The 13156-nt window shown below is 36.4% G+C and overlaps 1 protein-coding gene across 1 annotated transcript; it reads right to left on the reverse strand.

The window, feature by feature from the left end:
- Positions 1–1066: 1066 nt before the first annotated feature.
- Positions 1067–13019, reverse strand: LOC149958611 (uncharacterized). The gene is made up of 6 exons (XM_090167229.1): positions 12917–13019; positions 12656–12798; positions 12354–12596; positions 11880–12135; positions 11329–11819; positions 1067–1168 (listed from the first exon to the last, which is right to left on the reverse strand). The coding sequence occupies exons 1-6, from the start codon at positions 12966–12968 to the stop codon at positions 1067–1069; spliced, it is 1287 nt and encodes a 428-aa protein (XP_090023355.1). The 5' UTR covers positions 12969–13019.
- Between the last annotated feature and the right edge of the window lie 137 nt (positions 13020–13156).

A 13156-nucleotide genomic window follows, 5' to 3' on the forward strand; every position in this document is an offset into this window, starting at 1 on the left:
CGAATACTCGATTACTCACGAGTCGAATACTCGATTACTCTCGAGTCGAATACTCGATTACTCTCGAGTCGAATACTCGATTACTCACGAGTCGAATACTCGATTACTCTCGAGTCGAATACTCGATTACTCACGAGTCGAATACTCGATTACTCTCGAGTCGAATACTCGATTACTCTCGAGTCGAATACTCGATTACTCTCGAGTCGAATACTCGATTACTCTCGAGTCGAATACTCGATTACTCTCGAGTCGAATACTCGATTACTCTCGAGTCGAATACTCGATTACTCACGAGTCGAATACTCGATTACTCTCGAGTCGAATACTCGATTACTCTCGAGTCGAATACTCGATTACTCACGAGTCGAATACTCGATTACTCTCGAGTCGAATACTCGATTACTCACGAGTCGAATACTCGATTACTCTCAAGTCGAATACTCGATTACTCACGAGTCGAATACTCGATTACTCTCGAGTCGAATACTCGATTACTCACGAGTCGAATACTCGATTACTCACGAGTCGAATACTCGATTACTCTCAAGTCGATTACTCGATTACTCTCGAATACTTTATTCATTTCATCCTAATGCTATATTGCACTAAACTAAAATTCTCAAATCGGACAACGAATATTCGAATAACATTTTCGATTGCTTTCAACAAAAACTATATAACTATGTATTTTTTAATTCATAACCGGTTTCTCCCAACGTGTATTTGAAATCTCTAAAATTATATTTGATTGTTTATAAAGCATATTCGATTCCTCAAAACTGGTTATTAGAATACACGTCAAAATGTTGATTTAACAATTGGTGTCCAAAGTTTAAACGTTTACTCGATAACAAAATGGTCAAGCTACAACACGGTTTTCCAAAAGAGTAAATAATTAGAAATACCTGTTAATAAACTCTGGGAAATTGATAATTCATAGAAAACCCTGTTGCTTCATTCCATTGGCTGTCGACGAGTTCCATCATCTCGACAGAATGCACGAAGCTGTCGGTGTCGTCTGGAAGAATGTCCTCTGTAAAAATAAACCAAAAAGACAAACATTTTAACTCATTTGCAATCGGGGTGAAACACCCGCACCACACACCCGGACCGACTTGTTCATTGTAACCAAGGTCGCAAAACGTGCGCTGATAATGTACGAGACCTTATCAAGAGCGGGGCTTTAAAAAGAACTAAAAATGACATAACTTAGCAACGACGCGAATATTTCAACTGCTCTTATCAGTTTTTCACCAAAGAAAAAACCATAAAAATCGTCGCATCCTGCAATACTTTATCCAAGCCAGAAGAAAGTCGACAGTAGCACTAACTTGTAAATTCCGGATGGGGGTGGGCTTCCAATTTGAATATCATATGGTCAAACCTTCACATATCCCCCATTACAAATGTCACAGCCAGTACAAGAATATATTAATTTCGAATTTGTATAACCATAAGAGGATCATTCTCTCTAAGTAGACAAAACACTATGCTACCTATAACTAAAGTCTTTGTCGGGGTCGGTCTGGCAGCCCTTTACAACCGCCCTATACTGTGTATAAACTCAACTTCAGTCATCGGTGTTTTTTAAAATGCCGTAGCTTTTATAGTAGTTTTACGTCAGTTATGACGTCAGTCATCGGAAAAACCGACTCTTCCAGCCGATGACTTCGGTGAGTAACCAATGACTATCGTGACAAACCGATGTCACCGATTACTAATCGGTGAGTCGGATGAGCTCTGCTGAACGTACCCTAAGATACCCGACCGAGACCCGGAATTTGTATACTTAGAGAGAATGATCCACTTATGGTATAACCAAAAGTGACATAATTACCAAACGTGTGTCAATCGGACCTATTTCTTAATGAATGTTACGAGCGAAATACAAGTTGGGAGGGGAGAAGTTGGGAGGGGAGAAGGTGGGGTGGCGGAGTGGTTAGCACTTTCGCCTCGCAGCAAGAGGAGCCGGGTTCGATACCAGCTTGTGGCACTGGGTGAAAACTCGGAACAACTCCTTCTGCGTTGAGTTTGCAAGTTCTCTCCCCAATGGTTTAAGAGGTTTTCCCTCGAGTTCTTCGGTTTTCCCTTCCACATAAAGCTTGTTGAGGTTAACGGTAATAGTTAGTGTAGGGAGCTGTTGGCTCGAACGCGTGGCATGCAGAGCTTGCCACCACCCTCCTACGCATTGTAACCCGGCCACCTGAATTAATGGCTTCAAAAGTCGCATGATGACTTAGGCCTAAGGTGGTGCCTTGGGTATTAGCCTAGCTGATTATTATTAGTATGCCTTGGGGCGGAAAGAAGTTAAAACCAACAAATAACGCCTCGTAGTGAGGAACGGAGGAACTAACAAGGAGACGACCCGAGGTGATTATCACCGATTTTGTTCAAACTCGGGTATAATGTACACCTCCATGTAACTTGAAAAACCTGCAAAGGAAAAGTTGCAACGGGCTTTCGTTTTGCCATGGCAACCGAAAACGTTTTTGACAACATGATTTGGAATAACTTCCTTTGAAAATAACATGGGAATCCGAAGGATTTTAAGGATCCCAACCCCAAATTGACCAAATTGCATTTAAACTTGATTAAATTAAATTTTTAAAATCAACTTAAATGTATTTTTAACGTTTTTGAAATTTCAAAAACTTTCATGTTTTAAAAGGTTTCACAGGGGGGACCCATAAAATCCTTCAGATTCCCATGTTATTTTCAATGGAAAAATTCCAAATCATGTTGTCAAAAACGTTTTCGGTTGCCATGGCAAAACGAAAGCCCGTCGCAACTTTTCTCTTGCAGTTTTTTAAGGTACACGGAGGTGTACATTATACCCGAGTTTGAACCAAATCGGTGAGTAGCACTGGTCAAAGTGTTTTTTTTTTCATCGTTCTGTGGAGATGCTATCGCCATCTACCTACGATATAACACCATAGACTAAAAAAATATCCAGAAATGCGACAATAAATAGTCTTTTATGTGGTCGATCTAGAATCGAGCATTCATTAAACCTTTAGCATACGCAAGTACAGGGATTGTCACACTTTTGGTATAACTCTATCGCAACCTAACTCTAGTTTGAGCGCAATAAAAACTATATGAACTGTCCAGGTGTGAATAAAAAAGGGGTGTAACCTTTTCTCCAAAGAATCCAGGAGTAGAAGGAAAGTAAGGGCGAGACGCCACTCCCGGGTTCGGGTTTGGGTTCGGGATCTAAATCCGGGATTTAAGGGATGAAATGGGGGTAAAATCGTCAAAAAGTCAATGTATTTAGGGTATTTCTCGCGACGATTTTGTTTTCCCACATATCAACATATTATGTTCAGGCCAACTTGTTTATTTATCTACGCTTATCTCGAAAGACACTTAAACGTATATCTTATCACGTTTCATCGTACGGAATAAGTTGAAATGATGTAAAAAGTGATAACCTAGGCGGTGCGTGCGCAGATTACCCCGGGGGACGCGGTTAATTTGAATTTAAGAGTGTTTTGACGTCACGGAATATGGGACGCGGTTAACGTGCGCGGATTGGGGCGCGGTTAATTTGAATTTAAGAGTGTTTTGACGTCATGGAATATTCGTTGTTAAAGTAGAATGGAAATATTTTTAAACTTCATTTTAATATCATTGTAGTACTTAAATATGCTTGACACTTGAACCTTTCTCACGAGTATTTCAAACGAATATCTAAAGTTTAAGTATGAGAAACGTATCGTTCTCAAGTATTGTAATTGTACACGTGATTCCGTATGAGGACCGGGTAAATTCCTATATACGTAACGCGATACACTTCAAAATGCGTATACGTAGAATGGAATTAATTTTAAACTCCATTTTAAAAAATAAGATATCGAAGATAAATAATTTCAGAGTATAAAAAGGGAAAACCGTATAATAGTAAGACCATATTTAGAAAGTTCACCATCTGAATTGTATTGGAATTGACTCCGAGGAACCTTAAAATGTAAGTAGGAATACTCAGTGATAATTCTTAACTTTGTCTTAATGTATTTATTTTATAGGAATTGTTCATTTCCTGTGTCTGCTGTCAAAGGGTTAATCGTTTATGCAGATGAAACCATCTACTGCGGTCTATTAGATTTAACAAAGGGTATCAAACTAACAGAAGCGGAACTGCAAGAGCTATGGACAAAGAAAGATGCCATTGAAGCTTATTTCAATAACGAAGCTGAAACTTCGTGGGTTTTCACAGGTTCTGAAACCAAACGGTTTTCGGTTCATAGATTTGCCGAACAAAAGGTTTTAGATGTTAGACAAATGTACCATGGTTATGGAGTAAACTATGGAAAACTGTTACCGACTAAAGAGGGGGTAGCTTTCGCTCAATCTTCTTGGTTGAATTTCCTCGACCAGGACAAGTCTATTCAGAAGTGTTTAAAGAAAATCAAGGAAATAAAGGAGGTGATGACTAACGTTGTAATTAAACAATTACACGAAGCTCTTAAGAAAGCGTGCAATGGCTGTCAAATTGATCATCCATCTCAACTCCAGCATGATTGTATCATGACGGATTATTCTAAGCGTGTAGATTTGCATTTTTGTGAAATAATTATGTCGGTAGATTGTGAAAATATTATTGAAATGTTTACTATTCGCTGTGAATTGTCGAAAGAAATTTTAAATAATATAATGTCACTAATAATATGCAATGCTAAAAACTTGTTAAAAAACTAATAAAATTGATTGCACTAATGTTCCGATTCTCATTTACCATTATGGATTTAAGCTTACAACATCCAATGAATGGGCTTGTAGCCGGGTCCACCCAATGCGGAAAGTCATTCCTGGTGGGACGGTTGATTCAATATAAGAAGACCTGTATATCCCCTCCTCCGGAGAGGATAATATGGTGTTATACCGAGTATCAGCCGAAACTATTTCAATCAATATTAGAACACACACCTTCAGTCGAGTTTCACGAAGGGTTACTCGATGTTAATATATTAAACCCGCAAATTAGGAATTTAGTTATTTTAGACGATTTGTTATGCGAGATATCTAATAATAAAGATGTAACTAATTTATTTATTCGTGGATCTCATCACAGAAACACCTCCGTACTAATTTTAATGCAAAACCTTTATTACCCCGGAAAAGAAATAAGAACTTTAAATTTAAATGCTCATTATCTATTTATTTTTAAATCACCACGAGATAAATCAACAATTTATCATCTCGCGAGGCAGATATCTCCAACCAATAGCAAATACGTTATTGATGCGTTTCAACAAGCTACGTCACGGAAATTTGGGTATTTATTAGTTGACTTGAAACCTCACACCCCAGATCAGTATTTACTACGAACAGGTTTAATACCAGAAGAAGAATCGGCTGTCTTTATTCCAAAATGAAGTGTATTATAGAAGGGAATTTTTTAGGGTTAATCGAGAGTGGATTATTAAAGAATTAGCTTACGTAGTATTAGAAACTGAAGAATCGGAAGTGTTTACTTTCAAATCTCCATGCCCTTTCAAAGAGCTTTCAAACGAAAATAAAAGACAATGCAGATGGATATCTCATAACATTTGTCATCTTCGATGGGATGACGGCGAACGTCCTTACAGAACGAGACGTGACATTTGCAATCAGATAGCGGAAAAAGCTACTTCGTTTTTCACCAAAGGTTTAGAAAAAGCTGCAGTATTATCGACACTCCTCGGTGTTCCAGTAACTAACATCGAAGATACCGGTTGTCCTAAATTATCAGAACTAGAAGACGTTGAATTAAACTGCCCTTTTCATTCCGAAACTGTTCATTGCGCTTTAAGAAAGGCTAAGAAAATCTCTAAATGGATGTCTCAAAACGAGTAAAGGAAAACCTAGACTTTCTACGTTTCCTGACATCCTGTAATCTAAATCAAAGAAAGCCAGCTATTAAATACGCTAGCAAGGAAGCTATACTGGCTCTCGTTGAATGTTGTATAAATGTATTACACGGAACAATTGAACTGTCAGAACGTCATCGTAAGCGGTTAAAGAAACATAGCGCGGTTATACGAAACGTGTCGAAGAAGAACCCTATATCAAAACGACGAAAGATACTGGTACAAAAAGGTGGTTTTCTCCCATTTTTATTAGCGCCACTGCTATCTATCGTTAGCTCAGTCGCCGGAAGTGCAATAAGCCGAGCTATAAACCGATGATGGCTCGAAAAATGCTTCTAGTACCTGAAGATGTAATGGAGAGATTAAAAAACACTCCACCTTCCAAAACAGAAGAAACACCTGAACTTCAAAAAGAGAAGACACTCGATGATGAAATGAAATCTCTAGATAATCCAGATTTAAACGAATCAGAGAAATTAGCATTATACAATCAAACTCTCCAACGACGGTTAACTTACGTACGTAAAGAGCAAATCTCTCCCGTTATTGAAAACTCTGAACGGCCTAAAACCTGGTTCGCGCAAATATCTTATTCTCTACCTGCAACTTATGTTAGTGATGCGATTTCATTATACCGAGCGACTACGGAAGATCCGAGATATATTAGATGGGCTAACTCAGGAGAGCTTTCTATTCGAGGACAAGTGATTGGAGGATCTAATATAATCGATCTTTTGTATGACGCTGTGAGAAAAACGCCTGGAACAGCGATTGATCCTATAGGAGTTACAGAGTTTTACGAGGGCATTCATAAGTCAAATATTTCAAAACGTTTAATTAAAAATCCTGCAAGATTGACACTGTTAAAAACATTCGCTGTATTTCATACACCACCAAGTAGTTCAATGTTATCATCATCTTCACCTAGTCCTCTAAGATCTTGGATACATACTAAATAAAATATATTAACCTGATAATTTTGTTCTCATTTCATAGTATAAGCCTACAATGGAAGGTTGTACAGAAACGGTCTCTTTAGGACTTTTAGCCTATTTATCACAATCATTTTCAAAATCACCGAAAATTATCACAGCTGTATTAATTATCATAGTTATTATAATATTAGAATTATTTAATTTCCTTTTTTGGCGTTACATGCCATTACATCAAAATATTACCCAATATGGAGAAAGAACTTGAGCAGATCTATACTAACCCCGCAGACCCAGGGTCATTCGCTGGAGTTCGAGCGCTCTATAATTCAGCTCGACATAAAGGTTTAAAGGTTTCATTGGAAAAAGTAAAACAATTTCTAATAAAGCAGGATACATATACGCTGCATAAACCTGCTAGAAGACGATTCAAAGGAAATCGAACTATTGTTTATGGAATTGACGAACAGTGGCAAGCGGACTTGGCAGATTTTCAGAAGCTGTCTAAATATAATTCAGGATCTCGCTACGTATTATGTATTATCGACATATTTAGCAAATACGCTATGGCTGTAGCGGTTAAAAATAAGAAAGGTGTAACAATTTTAGAAGCGTTACGTAACGTTTTTGAAAAAGGCCGTCAACCGAAAAGAATTCAAAGTGATCATGGAAACGAATTTGTCTGTCAAGAAGTGCAGAGTGAATTAGAAAGAAGGAACATTAAATTTTTCGCTACCCGATCGGAAATGAAAGCGTCCATTATTGAAAGATTCATTAGAAGTTTTAAATCTCGTTTATATCGCTATTTCACGCAGAATAACACCCTTAAATATATCGACGTTTTAGATGATATTATAAACGCTTATAACAATAGTTATCATAGATCAATTAAATGTAAACCCACGGAAGTTACTCTAGATAACTCTGCTAAAATATGGAAAAATCTTTACGGTTCGGTAAATTTTTCTCCTCCGTTAACATACGCGTTTGAAATTGGAGATATTTGTAGAATAAGTAGAAATTTATCAATTTTCGATAAGAAATATAACCCGAATTTTACTACAGAATTGTTTAAAATAGCTGAGAGACTACCACGTGACCCACCTGTATATAAGCTGATGGATTTAAATTCTGACCCCATTTTAGGAGTATTCTATCGAGAGGAGGTTCAGATTGTTGGTCGAGATTTAAAAGACTGTTACTTCATAATCGAAAAAGTAATAAAAAAGAGGAAAAAATCGGACGGCCGCGTAGAACTGTATGTAAAGTGGCAAGATTACGACCCTACATTTAATTCTTGGATACAAGAAGTGGATTTAAAATGAGTTTTTACGTAACGCTACCTTCAGATTCCTCGTCATTATATTACCATGATAATAGCGTTGGTAAATTTCGAACGTATTTAGCGGAACCGTTAAGATTTGAGGAACAGTACGAAGTTGGGTTAGCGGAAATAAGCTATCCTCGGACATGGCATAACGTTCGAAAACCTAATCTATTGGTTATTAAAGACCCTCTCGAATATGATAAAATGACTGATAACCCTCTAGTTAAAGACCCTCTCGAATATGATAAAATAATTGAAGTTCCCGCGGGTTTTTATAAAACTCCGGAAGAACTATTACATGTTATGAACGTCCACAACCAAGAAGAACAAGTTACATTCGCTTATTTAAATTATTCTAATCGAATTAAAGTTAAATTGCAACCGAAAATCAGAGCTGTAATTGGCCCCGATCTATCGATTTTACTAGGTTTTAAGGATAGAAGAGATAATGATTTCACCATTTTAAATTCAATGATAACCCCCTACCCAGTTGATATGAACGCTGGGTTACATTCCTTATTCGTTTATTCCGATCTGGTTGAAAATAGCGTTGTTGGAGATAGTTTAGCACCTCTATTAAGAATCATAAGCGTCGAAGAGAAAGCTGAGTCTAATGGGAAAACAGCTACCAAAATATTTTCACAACCTCATTACCTACCAGTCGTGTGTAATAATATTAAGACTATAGAGATTAATATAACAGATGATTTAGGTGAGCCAATACAGTTTCATAGTGGAAAAGCTCACGTTGTACTTCATTTTAAACCCCGTAAAATGTGGACTTCACTATAAACCTTTAATCATTCAGGACACACCCTCATTCTAGCTTAAGAGAGCGAACAGTTAACATCATGAGGTCTGAATATTCACCTTCAAGAACTGATTATGAAAGTTACTATTTAAACCAGGTTGGTTTCGGTGGAATACCTGTATATAGAGGTTTAGCTGTGCAAAGAGGACATGGACTAGGAAATATATTATCTTCATCGTTTAGATTCGCGGTACCTTTACTGAAGAAAGGCGCCTCTTACTTGGGAAAAAAACTTTTAAGTACCGGAGCGAAAGTAGCGACCGATGTTGTTAGCGGAGTCCCAATTAAAACAGCACTTAAATCGCATTCTATTAACGCTGGAAGGGAAACTTTAGCTTCAGCAGCTGATGAAGCCATGAGACTAACATCTTCAGCTACGGATCATATTAAAAGAATGACGGGTTCCGGAAATAAAAGGAAACGAACTCAGTCGAAAAGCGCCATTTCAACAGCAGGCAGGATAGCGAAAGGACGGTTCCCTAATCGTTCCGATATATTCTCATAATGTCCCTTTTACACCCGCACTCAGTTGAGTGTATAAATTCCGAGCTAGATTTGTTTCAAGTACCTATGACACAATCTTCGATTATTGGTGGAGAATGGGTAGAGTATAATCCAATATCAAATATAGTTGATAACGCATCAATTATATTTTCTATCAACGGTAACTCTGAAACGTATATAGACCTTTCACAAACTTTGCTGCACGTTCGAGTTAAGGTAACTAAAGATAATGGTCAACTACCGCAACCCGCGGTTCCAGGTGTTGCGGGTGGGGCCGCCGGAACTCCAGCCGACAATATCGCCCCCGAGAATTTGTTTCTTCATTCGCTTTTTAGCGACGTCCACGTATTTCTTAATGAAAGATCAGTAACACCTTCCAGTCAAAATTACGCTTATAAAAGTATGATACAAACTTTATTAACGTTCGGAGATTCTGCGAAAAAAAGTTATTTAACGAGTTCACTTTTCTATCGTGATACGCCTGGGAAGTTCGATTCATTTTTCGATAACGATGGTTTCTCTAAACGAGCGAGTTTAGCGCAAAAAGGGGCGATTGACTTGTTAGGCGTAGTCCATACTGATTTATGTCAACAACCACGCTTTTTATTAAATATGGTTGATTTGAAATTTAAATTCGATAAAAATAGAGCAGCTTTTTGCGTTCATTCCGACGTAAAATGTAAAGTGGAGATTTTATCAGCTTCCCTTTATCTGAGGAAAGTTAAAGTGATACCGGAACTATCGCTCGCTCAAGCCAAGGCGCTACAATATGGAACCGCTAAATATCCTGTAACTCGTTCGGAGTGCACCTCATTTTCTATACCCGCTGGTCTTATGGCTAGTGTGCAAGATCATTTATTTACCGGACAAGCACCCAAGAAAGTTGTTATCGGGTTTGTGGAACAAAAAGCGTTTCTAGGAGATTTGAAAAAATCCCCGTACAACTTTCAACATTTCGATTTATCAAGCATTGGATTGTACATTGACGGTAGCAGCGTCCCTCATAAGGCGTTATCTCTAAACTTTGAGGAAAATCTATATATTCAAGCGTATTGCAATCTTTTCATTCAAACTAATCAGTGGAACGTAGATGAAGGGAATCAGATAAGTCGGGAAGATTACCCTAACGGAAATTGTTTATTCGCGTACAATTTAACTTCGGATCTTAATAACAACGCTAATCACTTGCATCTTGTAAAAAACAGTAACCTGAGATTAGAATTAAAATTTGCAAAACCGTTACCGGAGACGATTTCCATTCTAATTTACGCTGAGTTTCAAAATTTGATTGAAATTGATAAAAATCGAACCGTGATTTTCGATTACAGTAATTAATGGATTCGCTACAGATAACTAAAATTCTTGAAAAAGATTTAAGTACTAAAAGTATATTTCAAGGCGTGTTCGCGGCTGACAAGCTACCTAAATACGTAAAAATATTCCCTTCTCTATTTATTGTAAATACCGATACGAGTGCTGAACCTGGAGAACACTGGGTTCTAATATATTTTTCTAAACATAAAAATTGTGAATTCATGGATTCCTTTGGAAACCCACCAGATTATTTTAAATTTAATGACTTTATTGAACGAAACAGTAAAACTGTAACTTTTAATTCTAATCAATTACAGAGTAATTCTAGTAATACGTGTGGAGCATTCTGTATCTATTTTGCTATAAACAGGTGTAAAGGAATAGAAATGTATAACATTGTGTCTAGGTTTAAGAAAGATAAATATGTAAACGATAAAATGATTAAAGAGTTTATGTGTAAAATGTATCCAATAAAATAATTTTTTTACAATTTATAGCAATAGCAGTTTTTTTTTTATATATATACATAAATACAAGCATTCATTATAATTTTTCAATATCTTTATGACCGTGCGCTAATGTACGAACCCCGCAGGGTAGAATGTATCTCTTATCATCATTTGGTGATAAACAAAGTTTTCTAATATTTAAAGTAAATAGTTCATGCTTGAAACTAGCTATACGCATCATCTCGGCTGACATGGTTTCTTGATTAAAAAGACAACGTTCATAGTCTTCGTGGCGGATGACGTTTCTAATAACGTTCATGGCAACGCCCTTACAAACCTTTTTATGGTTTAAAATTGACTCTAAAGATTTCCCCAATCGCAACTCCTTTTCTATCTCTTCAGCGGTCTTAGACTCCCCGTACAATTTAATAGAATAAAGCTTTGGACGAAGTCCTACAAAGCTTTGAATTAACTGCGAATTTGTCTCGTCTTTAAAATAACCGAGAGCTTTTTTATTCTGATTAGAATGAAGGAAATGCGAAGGTGGATAATCAGAGAAGTCAAAGCGGTTTTTATGAACTTCAAAGTCTTTATAAACATCATCCGTCTTAATGTTGTACGTTAGACTGTCTGTAAATATTTTATATATTAGTACTATTTAAATAAAAAATGCATATTAAATTAAATTACCAGTGTCTGTAAATAATAGTGATGCTTTGTCCCCGTACGTATTTTTTATGAATCCATAATGGAACCGATACATGAGCTCCTTGGATAAATCTAGAATGGTGAATCCGGTAAATATAGGCCGGTTAAGAACAATTTTAGCTCTCTTCTTATGAGCGCCGGCTAACTCTTCATTAAAGATGGTAAAGTGTTCAAACTGCGGGGAACTTGTAACTTTTAACATTCTTTCTGGTTTATGAATCAACTCGAAATTTATATGCTTCCGTAAATTTTCCATTGTTTTTCTAAAGAATTAAATGAAGTAAGGGAAAAAAACAGCAATAAATTATTTAAATTGATTTACCCGAAAACAGAGTTAACCATTAGTTTCCAGAAATTCTTTTCAAATGAACTCTTGGATAATTTCCTCTGTTCAGTGTTGAATGTAACATATTTTTCTAACCATTTTCCTTGAGTGAAGGTTAGAGCTCGATGAACCTTGGTTATTTTCAAATCTAATTCTACATAATATTTTAAATTGCGGTAATGTACTATGTATTTCTCTTTATTATTTAAATTAGGAAGAAGTTTTGGTAGACTTTGATTCTCCTTAATATTTAATTTTCCTAAGAGATCTTTGGAGTATGGAGATAGCATATCATGTGTAATAACTTTAGATTCCGCCGCTACTGGGAGATCGTTATGTAAGTCATGCAACTCTGGAGGATATTCAAGATCCACCTGCAAAGGAAACAATTCTTTAAAAATATAATTCAATAATTATAACACTTGTTATTTACCTCTAAAATGTATCCGTTTTCAAGGTTATTGGGAATACTCAGAATATTTTCACAGAGTGTTTGCAAATCATCCTCCTGAACCCACTGGAAATCGCCTAGCGGTAGTGGTTCACACATAACAGCACCGTACAAATTATTCGCATCTTCAATTAAGTTAAATTAAGTTAATTAAAATAATTAAAATAATTAAAATAATTAAAATAAAAAATAAAAAATAAAAAAAATAAAAAATAAAATTTTATTTTTTAAAATGTAAATTACCTAAATAGCATATATAACTGCTCTCTTTAGACGAATCATATGTGCCGGGCATATATTTGTTATTCGCTTCAGAATAACGAGTTGAGATCCTTGAAACACCGCCTCGAATTCCTAAAAATTCAATGTAAATACAATAATATTTAAAATATCAAAAAGCGTTACCCTTTTCAATAAATAAGTGTTGATCTATATCAAGTATGAGATCGAGGCGAACATCGGTCATCTTCAAAGCTGCTTGCC

The sequence above is a fragment of the Leiobunum rupestre genome, chromosome 2, assembly GCF_980474605.1.
Source record: "Leiobunum rupestre chromosome 2, qqLeiRupe1.1.hap1, whole genome shotgun sequence".
Taxonomy (NCBI): domain Eukaryota; kingdom Metazoa; phylum Arthropoda; class Arachnida; order Opiliones; family Sclerosomatidae; genus Leiobunum; species Leiobunum rupestre.